Genomic DNA, 20,180 nt, shown 5'->3' on the forward strand with positions numbered 1-20,180 from the left:
GTGCTCTTCTCTGCACCTGTGTTACAGCTCACCAGAAAGAGAGTTGGACAGAGGGCGGAGGAGGGCAGCGCAGGCCTGTCCACGTACCACTCGGTGCAGGTACTTGTGGTCGTAGGCGCTGATGGGCTTGCCGTCCAGCAGCACGCGGCCCCCCTCCAGCGGGTAGAAGTTCTCCAGGATGTTGACACAGGAACTCTTCCCACTGCCTGAGGGCCCCACGAGTGCCGTCACCTTGCCTGGTGACAGGCTAAAGGAGACATTCTGCAAGGAACACAGGGGTAGGGTACAGTGTGGGGTTGCTGGCTCAGGTCCCTGGGACTGGGTGCTCGGGCCTCAGACATACAAGGTGCCCTTTCCAGCCCACCCCATGCTCTTTTGCCTTGGTTAGGCACTGCTGACCCCTGAATGTTCTCCTTTCTAGGACACAAGGATTTGGCAGCATCTTTATATTTACTGTTTACTCTGCCTGGATTGTTCTTTCTGCTGAGCCAGCTGGTTAGCTCCTGCTCCTCGGTCAGGTCTCAGCTCAAATGTTACCTCCTCCAAGAAGCCCTCCTTGACTGTTATTGCCATCCCTGCAGACTATCCCTACCACGCCACCCTGGTTTATTTTCTCCCTAGTACTTATTATCTGGAATCATTCTGTTAAAGATCTGTCTTACCCAACTACAGCCCAAATTCCTTGAGGATAGGGACCTTGCTTTACAGATTCCTGGCTGCACTGCCATGGCCTGGTGTGTAGGAGTGCATGAGAAACAAGAAACAGGATGAGGGAAAGGATAGCCTTGGCAGGCCTGGAGCCCTGCACCTCACCTGCAGGACTCGAGTGTGAGGTCGAGTGCGGTAGGTGAAGGTCACGTTCTCAAAGTCCACCCGGCCCTCCAGGTGGTCGGGGGCCAAGTTCCCATCGTGCATCATGGTTGGCTGCCGGTCGATGAACTCGAACACCTTCTCGGCCGCCCCCACTCCCTGCATCAGGCCACTGTAGACGGAGCCCACAGACTGTAGGGGGAGGAGACACATGTTCCTGTCCCACTGACCACCAACTCCTAGGACCCACCAGTGCATGATACCAGAGAGATGGGGGTGCAGAGAGAGCAAGGACATAGCAACAGTTTGGGGGGAGATGCAGGGGACTGCTGGGGTTCTACCCACTAGTAGAGAATGATGAAAATGAAAAAATGACCACCAACTCCTAGGACCCACCAGTGCATGATACCAGAGAGATGGGGGTGCAGAGAGAGCAAGGACATAGCAACAGTTTGCGGGGAGATGCAGGGGACTGCTGGGGTTCTACCCACTAGTAGAGAATGATGAAAATGAAAAAATGAGGATGGCAATAAAAATAATGTCAAGTGTCAGAAGTCATCAGGAGCCAGTGCCTCATGGTCATTACCACTAATTCTCACCACCACCAGCAGTGTAGGTGTAATCACCCCCCCAGAGGAGGAAAGGAAAGCACAGAGAAGTTACATGCACAGCAGGAATGTGGCAGAGCAGGAACAGAGCCTTGGTCTTTCACCTGCCATAACATTTTTAATTTCAATTTTTAAAATGGGTCTTAATGTACATTATACTTAAATTTATTCTCCTTGGGTATAAATACACACAATGTAAGTGTAAATCATAATAATGGCCCATTTTATTGCATACTTTCTGTATGTTATGAGATAGGTGCTATAATGATCTCTTTACTGATGAGGAAACGGGCAGAGAGCCCAAGTAATTCGCCGTAGGTCACACCACCAGGAAGTGGCAGAGGTGGGATTTGAATCCAGGCATGTCTGGCTCCCAAGTTCAGGCTCTTAAGTGCTATAACTGAACGTCCTCATTGGTGAAATGGGGGTAACACTAGCATCGTGTCATGTTGCTCTGAAGACAGTGTTTGGCACATAGTAAACACTCAAAAAAAACACAGCTAATTGTTATAATTAACAGTGGCATTATTAATATTCAGATATCAAACTGCAAAGTCATCCTTTATGTCCCCTCATCTCAGAGCTGGCTTGGATATCAGCATACTGTATCTTTCCAGTCCTTTCTCTGTGCATTTACAAACACATGCACACATATAATTAATTTTGAGACGTTAAAAATACACAAATGGGATCAGACTATCCCCACTGATCAGGGATTTGCTTTCTGTACTCAACAGTGTGTCTCAAGGCCGACCCCGTGGCTCACTCGGGAGAGTGCAGCGCTGGGAGCGCCGAGGCCGTGGGTTCGGATCCTATATAGGGATGGCCGGTGCGCTCACTGGCTGAGCCCACTGATCAGGGATTTGCTTTCTGTACTCAACAGTGTGTCTCAAGGCCGACCCCGTGGCTCACTCGGGAGAGTGCAGCGCTGGGAGCGCCGAGGCCGTGGGTTCGGATCCTATATAGGGATGGCCGGTGCGCTCACTGGCTGAGCATGGAGCGGGCGACACCATGCCGAGGGTTATGATCCCCTTACCGGTTGCAAAAAAAAAAAAACAGTGTGTCTCAGAGTTCTTTCCATCCCAGTCTGCACCTCATTATTGTAATGCTGCCTAGGATATTACAGCAGATAGATCGTTTCTGGAATACTGATGGACCAGATTCATCTAATCCCATCGGTGGGCATTTAAGGTGGCTTCATTTTTCACTATTATAAACAATGCTGTACTAAACATCCTTGGACATACATCATCTTTGCCCACTGTTGTGAATTTTTTTTTTTTTTTGGTGGCTGGCAGGTACAGGGAGCTGGGGATCCGAACTCTTGACCTTGGTGTTATCTCCCAAATGAGGTAACCTCCAGCTGTGGCAAGTATTTCTGAAGCACGAATTCCCAGAGGCAGAATTGCTGCTGAGTCAGATAACACTGCAGGTGTGACTGTGGAGCTAATGCAAATTGCTCTCAGTAGCCAATGCTGGTGACATCCACCCACATCCTTCAGTCTTATCACTGTAGTACACAAAGGCCCAACCTCTAACTTTTTGTGGGGGGAGGGCAGGCCAGAGATTAACACCCCCACTCTAGACTGACGGATGTCGAGCAATGACTGCCAGCACCCTGGGTATAAACGCCCCAGCTCCCTTGCCCCTCAGGTGGATGCTTCTGAGGCTGGTGCTGAGGCAGAAGGATGGAGTGCAGTTGCTCCACAACCACCCTTTGCTGACCTCCCTCCCCTCCCTCCCCACCTCACTTTCCACCTCCATCCCCCACTGCCTGGGATTGTGTCCTACATAAATCAGCTACCCACCAATCCTGTCTCAGTCCTTGCTTGTGTGGTAACCCAAATTACGACATCATCTGAAGCCATCCTTGCTTCAGTACCCACACCAGACTTGGTGGGTAAATCGCTTAACCTCTCTGGCCCTCAGCCTCCTTTTTTGAAAAATAGGAATTTCAATTTCCTAAGCCTCTCGGGAGCACTTAGGGGCATTTCCTGAAACCATCTCTGTTGCTGCCACTTTGCTTGATAAACAGAGCTGCCATCACTGATTAGTAGCATTATTACTCTTGGTATTATTATATTCTCTCCCCTACCTACCTTAGAGAGAAACACCACATCCCAGGGCTCCCCCTGGAGCACCCCCACCCCAGTTTAGATCCCTTCTCCCCACACGCCCCTCCCTTCTCTCAGGAGCCCCTCACCTCCATGCAGTCTCCCAGGACAAACTCATAGATAATGAAGGCGATGAGGTTGCCACTGGTCATCTGCCCCGAGATGACAAGATGGCCCCCGTAGTACAGGATGCTGACCTGGACCACCAGCAGAGTGAGCTAGGGGCAGAGAGAGGGGGGGGATTGGGGTCACGGGGGCCTTGGCTCAGATCCCTCAAGGTCCCCCCTTCCCTGCCCCCCAGACTGCAGGGGGAGGTGGGAGCAGCTGAACTGAAGCTCCAGCCATTGGCAGGGATCTTCCCCACTCCCTGTCACTAACGCCCTCCCCACCTCCATCCCCCCAGCTGGAGCAGCCTGTGGGCTTGGCGTGGAACAAAGCTTTCTTTGTCAGGCTCTGGCACACACATGCCACCCCCAAGCTCCTCAGTTAGGCCAAGTGGGAGGTACTAGTCCTCCTCACTGGGAAGAGCATGGCTCAGAGAGATTGAGTGCCCTGGCTAAGGTCACACAGCCAGCCTGGCAGAGCGGGAAACAGATGAGATCTCTGTTTCCCCTCCAGACTGGGTTCCATGAAGGAGGGGCTATGTCTGGGGCAGCCTTGTCTCCCGTCTGCTCCAGGGCCTGGGGGGACATCTGGGAGAGGAATGGAATCTGAGTCCCCTGACAATCCGCCCTGGGTATTTACCTGCCTCTCCCCTCCCCCAACCCCAGAACTAGGCTGGACCACAAGTGTCTTAGTGGAAGCCATAAAAAGCCCCTTGCTGGCAGACAGATTGCTAGAAGGCTTGTCTAGCTGAGCTGGACTTCAGCCCCCTTCTCTCCTCCTTGGCTAGGCTCTTTTGGCAGGTGGCCTACCCTGGGGGAACCAAGATGGTCCCCATCCCTGGGCTCCTCTGTAGACCTAGCTGGTAGCTTCTTCCTCCCCATAAACTCCAAACCCTCCTCATTCCTGCGCCAGCTGTTCCCCAACATGCCCACCTCCCAGCTGTGGCCAGCAAGGCAGTGACAAGATCCCAGTGCCCTTCATTCTCCAATAGGGGCTGGGAATCAGCCCTGGGAAGTGAGCCAGACACTCCAATGAGGTATGTGGTTGTGACATGGGACCTGCCAGAAAGTGGCCTAGGTTGGTCTCTGGCTGGCCTCGGGGTGGAGCCTGTGGACTACCCTCCTTGGCAGAGATATCTCCCTAGCTGGGAAAAGACAGCTCCTATCCTGCCACCCCATGCCCAGGCAAGAGGGAAGGAGGAGGCTCCTGGGAGGACATTCACCAGGAGGCTGCTTTCTTTTCTGGAAAGATTCTCCACCAGCTTGACACCAACACCCAGGGACTCGGGCTACTGTCCCAGATCGAGGGATTCCTCCACCTTTGCATTGCGTCCCCCCATGGTCAAGGCTGCCTGGGGCCAGAGGCACGTACCCCGCTGCCCCAGACATAGTACATGTAGGCTGCTGCCTCCTTCCTGTTCAGTTTGTAGACCTGCTGCAGCTTCCGCGAGTACACCTCCGCCTCCTCCTCCTCATTGGCAAAGCTCCGGACGGTCTTCATGGCGCTGATGGTCTCCTCGGCTGTGTTGCTGGCTCTAGCCAGGGCATTCTGGACCTCTTTAGAAAGCCTCTATGCACAGGAGAGGGGACAAGGAGGAAGAGACCCCAAAACAGCCTCACTCTCTACCTGAGTCCCCAGACCTCTCTGGGCTTTTCCACCCTTTCTGGGTGCCAACTCTATGCAGGAAGTTACCAGGACAAAAGAACAAGATCGAGCTCTCCTTTCTCCCCCCACTTCCTTCTAGCTTGATTTGACACACTCAGAGAATAGATGCCAGTGCAGCTCTTGAGGTGACGGTTCCAGCTCCAGAGGGATGCGGGGCCAATCAATAAGTTAGCCCCAGTACTCAAAGGAAGCTATTCACGACCATACAGTCTTTGGTAATCCTTTCAGAAAAGGAGTCTCAACACCTGACCCTGTGCTAGCATAAGAGCAGGCATGCCCTGGGTAGTTGTTCAGGTTACACACTACACAAGAAACACCAACTACGAAGGGGGTACCATTTACATCATCAACATAAATTATGTGAGAGCCCGAAGGTTGGCACAGAGATCTCAACACCTGACCCTGTGCTAGCATAAGAGCAGGCATGCCCTGGGTAGTTGTTTAGGTTACACACTACACAAGAAACACCAACTACAAAGGGGGTACCATTTACATCATCAACATAAATTATGTGAGAGCCCGAAGGTTGGCACAGAGATTCCAGAACTCCTGGCCAAATTCCAGATGGTGGTGGAGGCCATGGGTTGTGAAATCCGTCCACATCATGTGAATATAACCAGAGCTACATAAATGGCTAAGAAGTGGTCCCAAGCATGCGACCACCAGTCTGCTGCTCACCAGAGTTCTGGAAGAGGCACCAAGGCAGAGCTGTTCAGACTTTGCAGTAGATTCTCAGACCAGCCTGGAGAGCTGCTCGAGATTCTCAGACCAGCCTGGAGAGCTGCTCGAGAGGCCAGAACAGGATCATGCACCAAAGGGTCGCATGACCTGAGTGTCCCACCCAGGCTATAGGAAACATGCCGGATGCTGTGGCATCCTGGGAGGAGCCACGTTGTGCCGAATCATGTCTGACCATGGGTGGTTTGTGTGGCTTGTGGAGATGACTCGCTGGCTACACTCAACACATCCAGGTATGAGGAGGGAAACCTAACTAGAGCTTCCTTGATGCCCTACTCAGCTGAACTTGAGGGTGGGGTCTGACATGGGGACTGATGGGCCAGCTCTGGAGTTTCCTGCCCCTGTTCTGGGGGCTGATGGGAAGACAGGAAGGGTCGGGGAGGGAGCAGAGGAAGGGAAATGGCTATGACTTGTAACTGGTATATTTACTTTTACTACTCAGTGAAGAAAATGGAGAGACTCTGACCCAGAACTGCAGGGAAGAGGTCCATCCTGTGAGGCTGGGGAAGACTGCGAAGAATGAATTCATGAGGGGGCTAGGCAGGGAATCTGCTACCCTGGTCTCAGATCATGGGCACCAAAGATTCCAATGGAGCTGGGGACAGTGATCTACTCAGCACCACGTGGAGCCCATCTGATGTCAAAGCCCCCCACTCAGGAGTATCTCCCCTCCATAGTCCTGGATCCCTGGGGAAGGGGCTGCCTGCACCTGTCCCCAGATCACAGGCCTGCTTGTGTGAACCCAGCCTTGGTCCTTTAGGGCTCAGGGGCACCCCCCAATCTGGGAGGCAGGAGGAGGGTAATGCCGGGCCTAGCTCATGGGCCTATGTCCCTGGCAGTGGCAGTGGTAAGGGTGGCTGGAGGGGACTAGAGCCTTCTCATAACTGCATCGTGGGCAGAGGCCACCCCCCATGAACATACAGTCTACAGAAAAAGAGTGAACTTATGGATTAAAGTCCTTGCAGAGGCCTACACCATCTGGCCCATCACCTCCCAGGCCTCATTTCCTAACCCCCCTCACTCACCACTCCAGCCTCACTGGCCACCAGCAGTTCCCCAACACACAGCACGTGCCTGCCTCAGGGCCTTTGCACTGCCTGTGCCCTCTGCTTGGAACACACTGCCCCGAGATGTCTGCCTCCCTCAGGTCCTTACTCAAATCTCTCCTTCTCAGCAAGACCTATTTAAAATTGCAAACACCCCCAACAGTCCCAATCTCTCTCTTCCTCACCTCACATTTTGCCTTAGCCCTCACCATGGTTTTCTGCATTATGTGCTTGCATTCTCATTGTTACTTTTGTTGTTGTTACTTATTGTCTGTCTCTCCCCCTAGAATATAAGCTCCATGAGAGCAGCGGCCTTGTCTGTGTCACTGATGTATCCAGTGCCCGGGACAGAGTAGGTGCTCAATAAATATTTATTGAATGAGTGAACAAATAAAGAAATGAATGCAAGACGAGTCCTCCTCTGGCCTCTGGTGGCCCCCGGAGCTCCCCCTAAGGGGCCATTCATTTCAGAGCTGCCAAGGCCCACAGACCCCAGCAGGGACCAGGCAGGACCTACCTTGTAGTACTTGCCATAGATGTTGGACACCATCATGATGATGGGGAAGCCCATAAAGGTGACCAAGGAGAGCTGCCACGAGAGGCTGAACATGAAGACCACCACGCCTGTGACCTTGACCGTGTTCCGCAGGAAGATGTTGATGTTCTGGGAGACTAGGTCGCTGACCATGGTGGTGTCCGAGGTGAGGCGGGAGATGAGGTCTCCTGGAACACAGGCAGCTCAGCTCCCGCTGCCGCAACGAGGGCCGCTGTGGTGCGGGTAGGGGATGCTAAGGGGCTTCTGAGACAGACTCTGGGGAGTTGGACCTCCCCCCACCTTCTAGGTGGGGTGGGAGTGAGCAGAAAAGAGTAAACACCTCTTACTTAATGTTGGATACTGGGCTAAGAGCTTCACAACAACCCCATGGGGTGGCTATTATTGTTGTTCCCATTTTACAGACGAGAAAACAGAAGCTCAGAGAATTAGTGAGTGGTGGAACCAGGGCTTGGACCCAGGCTGGTTTGTCCCAGAGCTTGGAATCTTGGCTGGATACTATTCTGCTTTCCTGCTCTGGTCTGTGCCCCTGCCCACTCACCCTCACAGGAGCTCGACCTCTGCAGGCCACAAGCTTGGGAAGTCCTAGCCCTTGTGGCTTCCACAGCGCTGTGGAAAGTGAGGCCTTAGCCCCCGCAGGGACATTGGGTGGCCTGGCCAGGGTCCTGCAGAGGCCACAGCCCACACCAAAACCTCAGTGAGCAGGCTGGCTACCCAGGACTCCAGCCAGGCGAGAGGCCCGAGCCAACCCCTGGTGTGTTTCCATCCTGAACTTGACTGCAGGAACAGCCAGCAGGGGTAAGAAAACCAACACACCCATTTAACTCTTCAATGCAAGCCCAGTGTACCCAGGCCGTGCCCAGCCCCCAGGACACCCAAGGCACCGGGAGGACCACCAACCTGTGCGATTTTCGTCGAAGAAGCTCGTTTCCTGAGACACCAGTGAGCGGAAGAGACAGTTTCGAAGGCGAATGTTCAGTCTGGCAAATATGAGGGTAAAAATGCCGCCCCGAATACCTGCGGCAAATGAGCTAATTGCAGATAAGAGACATTATAGCATGACGTCCTTCTGACAACTGACAACCACAACCCAACTGTCCCCTCCCACTGCTGGCAGGCATGGGCCACTTGCAGGGTGCAGGCAGGGGAGGGTGCCCAACCTCCAGCACACTCTCCAGGGCTGGCACTGGCAGGATGTTCCTCGTCCCCCAACAGGAGCTCCCAGGGTGAGCGCAAACAGGAGAGTGGGTGAGGGGGCAGGAGACCCAATTTTGCCAGCCAGACCTCTCCCTTCCAGAAGACCAGCACAGATGAAGCTGTCCTTGTTTCAGGCCAAGATTCCAGCTTGGAGAACAGCCAGGGAGGGTGAGAAGAACACTCAAGGACTGAAGGCATTTTTAGGGACAAGAGGGTGTGGCCCAACTAAAGGAACACAGGTTCTAAAGCCAGTTTGGGAGGTGGTTACCATAGTGACCAGCTGAGGGGCAGGTCTACCAGGGGCATTTCTGGGGCCTCCCTGGTCCACATTTTCCTTGGGAACCAGCTCCCATCCTCCCTCCCCATTCAGGCCTGGGGTGCATGGGGCAGGACATGGGGTTGAGCCACTACCTGCCAATGGCCAGCAGACACACGACAATGACAGCCGTGCTGAACTGATCCATGCTCTTCTGGATGACAATGCCGTCAATGGCCCGGCCTGTGTAGTAGGGCAGGAAGGTCTCTCCTGGGGGAGGCAGGGCAGGCTCAGGGGTGTCCACAGCCGGGGAGCCTGCACCCTCCCCCCAGAGCTCTGGAGGCCACACACCACCCACTCTGCTCACTGTGCCGATGGGAAAACTCCCGCCTCCCACCATGGGGTTCTGTGCTCTAAACACCCCCTCTCTTCAGAGAACAGGAACACAGGAAACACTGGGTCTGCATCTGTACACACCGGGTTGTTATTATTAACAGCGGCTACCAGGAGCCGAGCACACAGTACCAACGGCTCCCGCACGATGTTTCTTTCCCTCTGAAACAGGCCCCCACAGTCTACGGACGACAGTGAAGTAAGATGAGATGACTTGCCCAGACCACACCGTCAATCAGTGGCTGATCGACATCAGAGTCGATGTCATTCTTTTCATTGGTGGAAGGTTCAGAGTCCAAATTCTACAACCTTGGAAGATGCTGACATTCTGATTCTAAGCAAAGCTGGAAATTGCCACCCCACCCCTCTTTGTGGGCACTTTATAACTGGTCAGGTGATTCCTTACCCACTCGTCTTACTGTATTTTTACGACAATCCCGGGGTGGAATGGGAGACTCAGAGAGGCTGAGCGATTTGCTCAAGGTCACATAGCAAGTAAGGGGAAGAGCTAGGACTCAAACCCAAACTGGCTTCCAATTTGGAGGCTATTTCTTTGTCCTCTTCTGTTGCGGTCTTAACGTGTCCCCCAAAATTCCTGTGTTGAAACCTAATCCCCAATGTGACAGTATTAAGAGATAGAGCCTTGAAGGGGTGATTGAGTCATGAGGGCGAAGCCATGGATGGGATTAGGACCCTTATAAAAAGGGCTTGAGAGAGTGGGTTCGCTCTCTCTTGCCCTTCCAACTTCTGCCATGTGAGGACACGGCATTCCTTCCCTGTGAAGGACTCAGCAACAAAGGGCCATCTTGGAAGCAGAGAGAGCAGCCCTCACCAGACACCCAATTTGCCATTGCCTTGATCTTGGACTCCCGAGCCTCTAGAACTATGAGAAATAAATTTCTATTGCTTATACATTACACAGTCTGCGGCGTTTTGTTGCAGCAGCACAGACAGAGTAAGACAACCCCCTGCACCCTAATAATCCTGAATGCTACTCTCACCTTATGGAAATGGTGGACATGGTCACACCGGGTCCCTGCTCATCACAGAACCTGTTTTCATGGCAGCTCTTTCCACAGGTAGAGCTGAGCTTGGGGCTGGGCATACAGTAGGTGCTCAACAGAGGTCAGTGAATGAACCTTGGGCAGGTCTGGCCGGCCCCTCCCTGGCCAGCTCTGCCTAACCTGGCTCAGCCACCTGGACAGTGAGGACTTCCGCGCAGTTCTGGTGCCCCCTGCTGGACTTGGCACTAGAACCACAGGGTGGCAGCCTGGAGGTCCTCCGTCCCCATTGTCCTTGGCCAAATGGGGTCTCCAGCCACAGCTGCCAAGTTCCACCTGAGCTGAGGTTCTGCCTCAATTTACCCACTGGAAAGAAGAAGGCATCAGTGAGCTCCGACATCATTTTGATTCCAGCAGGCACCAATGATAAGAACAACACCACGGGGTAGCAGGTGTTAGGTGAAGCGTGTATGCAAACTCTTGCTGAATCTGCACAAGAATCACAGGAAACTCTCCAATCCATCAGCAAAGCCTGTGGCTCTGCTTTTGGGATAAACACCACGGGGTAGCAGGTGTTAGGTGAAGCGTGTATGCAAACTCTTGCTGAATCTACACAAGAATCACAGGAAACTCTCCAATCCATCAGCAAAGCCTGTGGCTCTGCTTTTGGGATATTTCCAGAATCCTACCACTTTCACTGCCTCTGCTGCCCCTACCCTGGTCCAAGTCACCAGTCTCACCTGGACAATCTCAGGACCCTGCTCCCACCCTTGCCCCTCTCAGCCTGTCCTCCACATAGGAGACAGTGAGATCCTGTGGAACCTAAGTCAGATCTTGCTGCCCCTCGGCTCAAAACAGTCCATGCAGGGTAAAGCCAAAGTCCTTACAGTAGCCCACAGGGACCTGCGTGAGTCCCCCATAAGTGACCTCACTTCGTCTTCTCTCCCCACCTTGCTGGCTCTGCTCAGCTACCTTGGCCTCTGCTATTTCTTTAACAAGCAGCTACCTTTCTGCCTCAGGACCTCTGCATGGGCTAGTCCCTCTGCCTGGAGCGTTCTTTCCCCAGGTATCTGCTCTCTTATCTCCTTCAAGTCTCAAAGGCCACCCAATAACCCTATACGTTTGTTATTATTCTTCCCATTTGTGGAAAAATATTCTTTCCACAGAAGAGGAAACTGAGGCTCAGAGAGGTTAAATCACTTGCCCAAGTTTATGAAGTTGGGTTGCCATGAAATCCATATTAAAGAATCTCAGTGCAGGGGCCAGCCAGTTAGCTCAGAGCGTGGGGTTGTAACACCAAGGTCAATGGCTCAGATCCCCATACCAGCCCGTCACCAATAAATAAATAAATAAATAGATAGATTAAATTAAAGAATTCCAGCGTAAGAGGAGATACTTAACACTAAAACTAAACTTTTTTCCCAGTGGGTGTTTTGTATTGTTTTGTTTTTAGATTATGAGGGTATAGAAAAAATCTGAGCACTACTGAATGCTTGTTGATTGAAAAATAATGATTAATTATCACAGTATTTTATTAAGTACTTACTTTTGCCAAGCACCACACTTCATTCCATTTAAGTCTCCCAATAACCTGACAAAGCCTCCATGTCAGAATGGGAAACTGAGGTTTGGCCAAGTTAAATAACTTGCCTAAAGTTATCAATAAAGTCAGGGGCCTGAGCCTCCAGTCTGAGCCCTTAACCTCGATGAAATCCTGCAGGCTGGCAATATCCACTCAGCTGCATTTTAGGATGTCTGTATTCCCTGAGCATACACGAGCTGACCACAGAGCCCCTGCAGGTGGGGGGAACAAGGTTGTGGGATGACATCTGCCCACACAGGCAGGATGGTCATTCATTCATTCACTCACTCATTCATTCATTCAGTGAGCTTGTCTCTGTGCTGGGTATCAGGACCTGGGGTGAGTCAGACCTGGCTCTAGCCCACAGGGGCTCAAAACCTAGTAGGAGGGGCAGGAGGGTGTATGCATGATTTTTGTGCCATCAGCGCTCTAACTGAGGTGCAGACAAAGGGCCACAGTTGGTAGAATCTCAGAAGGCTTCCCAAGGAAGGAACATTTGGGCCTTGAAGCATGCATAGGAGAAACTGTCTGGCTAAATGGAAAAGGGTCATCTGTATACCCACAGCAGCTAATATTTATTGGGAGCTTTCTTTTTTTTTTTAAAAAAAAAGATGACTGGTAAGGGGATCTTAACCCTTGACTTGGTGTTGTCAGCACCACGCTCAGCCAATGAGCGAACCGGCCATCCCTATATGGGATCCGAACCCGTGGCCTTGGTGTTATCAGCACCGCACTCTCCCGAGTGAGCCACGGGCTGGCCCCTATTGGGAGCTTTCTAAGTGCCAGGAGCTTTTCGAGGTGCCTTACTCATATTAACTCGCCATCCCTTCACCATCCCTAACGTGATGAGTACTGTCATGCCCATTTTACAGAAGAGGAGGCTGAGACTTAGGTTAAGTAATGTGTCTAGATGTGGCACAGCTGTTAAGGGGCTGGGATTGAGAGGGAGGAAGGTGGATAGTAGAGGAAAGGGGCTGCAGAATTGGGGCCAGCTCTGGAGCTTACCCATCCTCTCTGAGAACGTTCTGGCTTTGTTACCATCCCCAGACTCTGTCCCTGTGAGTTAAAGTTTTTAAATTCATAATAGCTCACATTCCTGAGTACTTACCATGATGTGCCAAGCTCTGTACTTGGTCCTCTCCTGTTTTCATACAAGCTTTACAACAGCATGAAATGAGGACGCTAATGATCTGCATTCCATGGAAAAGGAAAGTGAACGTCCAAGACGTTTGTGAACTTGCCCAAGGTCATGCAGCTGGGTAAGGAGCAGGCAGGGATTTGTACCCAGGCTCTGTTGCCCCCAGACCCTGTGGAGTTCTAACCCTGCAGAGTTCTAACCCTGCAGTGCCACCTTCCCACCCATGTTGCAGGAGTGGTGCCTTCAAAGTGTCTGGACCAGCCCCACAGTAACAAATACATTGTACATCACAAACCAGGACACACTTGCACATAGGCACACATAACTAAAACAAAAGTTTCACCACACACCACTTCATCTTCCCACAGGCAACATGCACTCATGTTTTCCATTCTATTCTGTTTTATTACAAAAAATCCTTTTGACCTAGCGATCCCACTTTCAGGAATTTATCCTACAGATCCATCCACGTTCATATGAAATGTGTCTGAACAAAGTTATTCACTGTAATAGAAAAAGACTCAGAACAACCCAAGAGTCCAACAACAGGAGACCAACTAAATAATCTATGGCACAGCCAGACAACGCAATGCTGTGCAGCTGAACAAAGGAATGAGGTACTGATTGGGAAAATTCCCGAATAGATTAAGTGAAAACAGCAAGACACAAAACAGTGTATAAGAGGCAGGGGGAGTAATGTGTTCTTAGTTGCTTGTAACTGCATAAGCAAACATTGAAAGCATACACAAGAAATGCATAAAAGTGGTTTCCTGCCCACTTGGAAGTTTCTGGAAGCTTTTCTTGTAGTTAGCTCTGGGCAGGGGATCAGGATAGTCGGGAAGAATCAGGAGTGAAACTTACAATGTTTTCCTTTTGGTATCTATTTGATGTTTGAACCATGTAAGTAAAATGTTAAAAAGTTGAGAGGAAAGAAATGGTTATACCCACCTAACTTGATTTCCTGGGTGCCCGCCAGGCCCCGATGGTCCTCACTTACCCAGAGCGGCCACGATGAGGAAGAAGGAGGCAGCCACGAGGAAGGCCACGTCGGGCTTGGTGTAGGAGAGCAGTTTCTGCAGCGTGGCCCCAGATGCCTGCTCAGGTAGGCACTGGCCCTCCCCCGGAAAGGCCTCAGACCCTGCCGCTGGCTCAAAGGCCTCGGAGTCTGGCTGCACCGTGGACAGCAGCCACCAAAGCAGGAAGGAGGTGGCAAGAGAGATGTATGTCCACACAAAGAGGGCCCAGAACCATGGGTCCCGGATGGGCCTGCGTACCTCGGAAAAGAGCGTGGACAGCAGCCACCAAAGCAGGAAGGAGGTGGCAAGAGAGATGTACGTCCACACAAAGAGGGCCCAGAACCATGGGTCCCGGATGGGCCTGCGTACCTCGGAAAAGAGCAGCAGCTTCACCATGGCGTAGATGCCCACGAAGAGACACACGAGGGTGATGATGACCCACGAGGCCCGCAGCCGCCGGGGACCCAGGGCACTGTTCTTGGCCACACCGATGGTGGCTCCCAGCAATAGGCAGCTGCGGTACAGGCAGGCTGCCCAGAGGTCCAACACCGAATCAAAGATATTGAAGTGGCGGATGTCCTCTAGCAGACTGCGGTCCAGGTGGCTGAAGACATAGATGGCTGTGGTCATGCCAACATCTACACTCATGAAGGCCAGGGTCACCACCACTGCCTTCCACAGCCGCATCCTGCTGGCTGGTGGTGGGTAGGTGCTGAGGGGCAGACTGCAGTTCACAGGGACAAGGCCATCATCGTCCACAGGGTAAGGCCAGACCTATGGGGCAACAGCGAGCATCAGGGCATGGGGTTTAAGTTTGCTACTGCAAGCTGTGTGACCTTGAGCAAGTCTTTTGACATCTCTGAGCCTCAGTTTCCTCATCTGTAAAGTGGCAATAACAAGAACACTGACTTCCTGGGGTGTTATGAAGATTCCATTCATTCAAGGGATATTTACTGAGCACAGCTGTGGCCCAGACTCTGTTCTTTGTGTTGGGGATTTAACAACAGATAAAAAGAACAAAGATCCCCGCTGTGGTGGAGAGGACATGCTCATGTAGAAAACAGATAATAAGGAAAAAGTATGCTAAAAGATAAGCTGGGGATTTAACAACAGATAAAAAGAACAAAGATCCCCGCTGCGGTGGATCCCCGCTGCGGTGGAGAGGACATGCTCATGTAGAAAACAGATAATAAGGAAAAAGTATGCTAAAAGATAAGGGCTATGGAGAAAAAAAGGGGGGGTGAAGGAGACAGGAGGTGAGGGGGAGTGAGGGCAACTTTAAATAGGGAGCCCAGGGAAGACTTTGCTATGATGGTAACACTTGAGCAAGGCTTGAAAGAGGTAAGGGAGGCTTCCCTGTGGCTATCTGGGGGAAAAGCATTTTGGAAAGGTGGAACAGGCAATGCAAGATCCCTGAGGCAGGAGTGTGCCTCATGTGCTCGAGGAGAGGAAGGAGGCCCCATGAGATCAGAGAGCCAACGGGCTTGAGGAGTAGATCTGGAGGACTTTGCAGCCATTGTAAGGATGAAGTTGAGATCAACAGAGTTCAACAAATGATTATTGTTTTTATTATTACTATTTCAACTTTCTCTGTTCCCTCAATTTGTAAAATGTTACTGTTCAATGCACAAACATGAACCTTCTGGGCACAGTGCCTGGCACATAATAATTGCTGTTGATTGTTATCAACCATATACAGTGGGTGCTTAATAAATGCTTGTTCACTTCCTCCTCCCCAAATCAAGCCTTCCGTCTCCACAACTCCAAATAAACCTTTACCCTCTTAGACCCAGAGGGAAATTGAAGGGTGTGGGAGTGGATTGCAGGCCCCACAGTAACCCAGGGACCTCTGCATCTGTTTGGAAGTTTCCAGAATCTTTTCCTCCAGCCCAGGCTGTCCCTCACCCTCAGTCCTACACCCTTTTGGTTTTCTGGATCTTTTTTTTTTTTCCCTTTTTTCTTTTTTGGCTGCCGGCCAGTATAAGGATCTGAAATTTTGACCTCGGTGTTATCAGTACCACACTCAAACTGAGTGAGCTAATTGGCCAGCCCAGTTTTCTGGATCTTGATATCTGCTTTGTCCAAAGCATCTCCCCTCAGGATTCACCCAGGGTCTGGGAGACCCCAGAACTGCAGGGACACCCAGGAAGTGGGCCCGGTGGCCTGAATTTGGGAGTGGAGCTTGTCCAGGGTGGGGCTGGGACCAGGCTGAGGTGTGTCCCTGTGTGCTACCACCTGACTCTGGTCCAGTCTTTCCTCTCTGAGGCCTTTGCTGTCTCATCTGCAAAACCAACAAAGCTCTGGAGCCCCCAAGTGGAGGAGAGAGGCACTGAGCCGCAGGAGGGGTAACTGAGAGTTGGGACTGGGGGTGGGGGGAAGCCGGAGAAAGACCCTCTCATTACCGCTCTGGTGCCCAAACCAAGGGGATCAACCTCATGCTGTGGAGCAATCAGAACTTCACACAATCCCTCAAGGCCAGTGTTCCCACATTCCCATTTACAGTTGGGGAAACTCAGGCACAAAGAGACAAAATCACCTGCTCCTGACAGTGAGCCAGCAAGGACCCAAGTCAAGATTTGAGCTGGCATGTGAAGGGCCCCAGCATGTGAATGACTTCCCACTTCTGTAATACGTGCCTTGCACACAGCAGGTGTCCAATAACTACAAGCAAACAGTTGTGTAACAGCACTTCCATGCGCCATGTGCTTCATATGTGTTCACTTATTTAATCCTCACAGCAACATTGTGAGATTTGCACTATTATTGTCCCCATTTAGCAGATGGAGAAACTGAGGCCCAGAAACTTGAGGCTTCTGCACAAGACCAGACAGCTGGTAAACAGCAGAGCTGTCTAGGTCCAGCTCTTAACCGCTAAGCTAAGATGCTTTTCATTATAACAAATGCTAACAGGGAGTGCACATCTGAGAACAGGGTTCACTTACATCAGAGGGGCTCAGCCAAGCAGCAGAAGTGATAATGATGAGGACAACAATGACAACAATAACTGACACTTTTTGATGTTAACATGGGCTGTTAACATGTGCTGTTCTAAGTCATTCAAATATATTAATACTCACGAGAATCCTATGAAGTAGGTTCTATCATGATCCCCATTTTACAGTTGAGAAAACTGAGGCACAGAGAGGTTAAGTGACCTGCCTCAGGTCACACAGCTAGGAAGTGGCAGATCTGGATCTGAACCCAGGCTGTCAAATTCCAAAACCTGTGTTCTCAACTCCAAAGCTCTAATCCTTCAAAATACCCTCTCCAGGAGTAGGCATGCCCCCCCAGTGATGCTGAGGAGGGGTCTGAGATGCAGGGAGGGCCCAAGGATGTGTGGTCCCCAAGGCTGGCCCTGCTTAATGGCTGTTCAGTCAGCAGCTGCCCCTCCAAAGACAGCCAGGGCTGAGTGGGGTCAAGGGCACTGGTGAAGGGGATGGATGGACAGATACCCCGGCCCAGGCCCTTGCCCCATCCCTAGCCCTGGCCACGCTACTAGCACAGGTTCCTATGTGCTGCAATGCAGAGGCCTCGGGGAGCGAGTGAGTGGGTGAGCTGAATTGGAGCCCAGGGAGGGAAGCTCCTAGCCAAATGCCACCCCAGACCTCCTGGCCAGGCCACTGCTGGCTGCATCAGGTCCTGCCAGCTGCCTCAGCTGCTGCTGTCCTCTTGGTGGGCACAAGGAGTCCCTCAGCCCCCAGAAAAGGGCTGGATTCAGAAGTGGGACAGGAAGCAGACCAGCTGGGGACTTAAAAGCTGGACTGCCCAGCCCAGGAGCTCAGCCTGCTTGCCCTATCCAAGTCCCAGTCACTGGAAGAATTCCTTCCCGATATCCTGACAGCCGAGGTTGCCAGCCAGCCACCCAGGAGCCCCAACTGTTTATCTTCATTGGAATAAAAAATATTTTGAACAACAACATCATAGACTACTTGAACTACATTTTGCAGATAGAAAAAGTGAAGCCCAAGAGGAAAGGGGGGCAAGGCTTGTCTTGGGTCACCCAGAGAGCCGAGGCAGAGCAGTGACAGCACCCGGGTCCTCTGTCCCCAAGTGCTGAGTCCATCTATTCCAAGGCTCCCAGCACAGTGGAATCCAACTCAGATCAGGTTACAGTGCTCGATGCAGACAGTTATTCTGTTATTTTTAATGTTACAGAGCAGGAAAATGAAGGGGACAATACCATGAGCCAAGACCACGAGGAGGAGAGGATGGGGACTGTAAGGCTGCTTGGAAGCTTGTCCCCACTCTCCATCTACCCAACTCAGAGGATGCAGCTGAGCTGGGCCAGGTGGAGCTGGAGGGCAAACTGTGGGCACATGAGTGACGCATGTGGCCTGAGGGACAAGGACAAGGTGGTGGCCAGAGGCCAGAGCAGGCCCCACCCAGGGCCCAACATGGCCTAGGAAGATAGGGGCAACTCGCCTTGACCCCAAATACTAAGGAATGGCACAGTATTATCAAGGGACCCCGTCCCTGCTGGGGTCTTGTCAAAGGCTTTTCTTCCCAGTAGAAGCCATGTTGGTTGGGGCATCTCCAGCTGTCGGCTGCAGAAAAGGTAAGTCTGGAACAGCCAGGAGACAATAAATAACAATTATAGTTATAACCACAACAGCTACTGTTTAGTTTACGGGTGTTACTAAGTGCCTGGCACCTCCCAACTCGGTTCCTCCTCACCACAACCCTGGGGAGGTCCTCATGGTTATCATGCCCATTTTACAGGTGGGGAGACAGAGGCTGGAGGAAGTTGAGCGCCATGCAGCAAATGGACAGAGGCTGGGCTGAAACTCAACACTTCACTCTCTGGCGTGCCCTTGCCCAGGCTATTTAGGGACAGCAAGAAAAGGTTCTGAAAAACTTGGGTGGCCCAAGTGGCCTCAGTTCACCCCCAACCTGGTGAGCTTTATATACCAAAGTGGGCCCAGCCCTGGAAAGGCCATGCTCAGCAAACAACAGCTCACAGAGGCCCGTTTGGTGAGACAGTGTATTTGTGGGGGTCTCCAAAGGCAGGAAAAGGACTGGGCTGGGTCTGCATGATTCCATCTGACTCCCACCCTTGCTGGGCCCCCCACATAACGCACTCGGACTGGCCCTCACTTTGGGCTTGGGAAAGTTGTTTCTGTAACTCGTGTCTCTAAGGGAGGCAAATTGAGGAGCCATAGCCTTTTCTACAATCCTCCTACAATCCTCCTCTTGTCACCTGGCTCCTGCCCCATCTGAAGCAGGGGCATGGAGGCCACCCCACCTCCAGAGGTGGAGCAGAGGGCAAGGAACCCTGTCAGCCCAGCTTAAAGCTGTCTCAATTAATGTCAGGCCCGGGGAGGAGACCTGCTTTAACAGAGGTCCAGAAATAAGGGAGGGACCGTGGGAACATACAGGTCTATCTGCCAGAGTGGATGGTGAGCAGCAGCGTCAGCCCATTGGCAGCTGGGGAGACAGAGGGCAAAGGCTTTGCCCAGGTCGGCAGGCCCAGGCCGAACCCCAGGCTTCTGCCATAGCCAGTGCGCCCAGGACGCCTGGGCAGGCCCCGCTGTGGAGGGTGGGGAGCCCTTAGAAGACGCGCCAGCCCGATCCTGGGGGGACGACAGCTACCCCAGAATACCTCCAGCCCCACCCCACCCCCCATTTTCCAAGAGACGGCGGCGCCTGGAGGTTAAAGAAATGCAACACTCGCCCTGCGTGCGCGGAAAGGATGCTGCAGGGATAGGGGGCTGGGACCTGCGGCCGTGGGCGCAGGGGTACAGGGGCGGGGACCGGAAGGACTCCAGGAGGCTCCCACCTTCAACCGAAATGCCTACTCCCGCCGAGGCAGGTGTACCCAGACGCGCCCCACCCGTGCCCGGCTTGGCGCCCTAGCCTGGGAAGGTCCTGGGTCGGGGGTCCCGGGCGCCGCGACCTTACCTGCTACCTGGCACCAGGTGAGCCGTGGGAGGGGGCGCACCGGGGACTCCGGTCGTCCGG

The 20,180-nt window shown here is 52.4% G+C and overlaps 1 protein-coding gene across 1 annotated transcript in view; it reads right to left on the reverse strand.

Annotated features, from left to right (window-relative positions):
* Window positions 1-20,177, reverse strand: part of ABCB9 (ATP-binding cassette, sub-family B (MDR/TAP), member 9) — a 28,590-nt gene extending 8,413 nt beyond the window's left edge. Inside the window, exons 1-10 of the mRNA XM_008587780.1 lie at window positions 20,121-20,177; window positions 14,592-14,996; window positions 14,204-14,480; window positions 9,248-9,362; window positions 8,540-8,670; window positions 7,604-7,809; window positions 5,009-5,206; window positions 3,622-3,750; window positions 814-1,002; window positions 88-261 (exon numbers count right to left, since the gene is read on the reverse strand). Coding sequence (XP_008586002.1) covers window positions 88-261; window positions 814-1,002; window positions 3,622-3,750; window positions 5,009-5,206; window positions 7,604-7,809; window positions 8,540-8,670; window positions 9,248-9,362; window positions 14,204-14,480; window positions 14,592-14,909 — 1,737 coding nt within the window. The 5' untranslated portion in view covers window positions 14,910-14,996; window positions 20,121-20,177. The remainder of the gene's footprint in view (window positions 1-87; window positions 262-813; window positions 1,003-3,621; window positions 3,751-5,008; window positions 5,207-7,603; window positions 7,810-8,539; window positions 8,671-9,247; window positions 9,363-14,203; window positions 14,481-14,591; window positions 14,997-20,120) is intronic.
* Window positions 20,178-20,180: the final 3 nt, after the last annotated feature.

The sequence above is a fragment of the Galeopterus variegatus genome, unplaced genomic scaffold (genome assembly GCF_000696425.1).
Source record: "Galeopterus variegatus unplaced genomic scaffold, G_variegatus-3.0.2 Scaffold4539, whole genome shotgun sequence".
Lineage (NCBI taxonomy): Eukaryota > Metazoa > Chordata > Mammalia > Dermoptera > Cynocephalidae > Galeopterus > Galeopterus variegatus.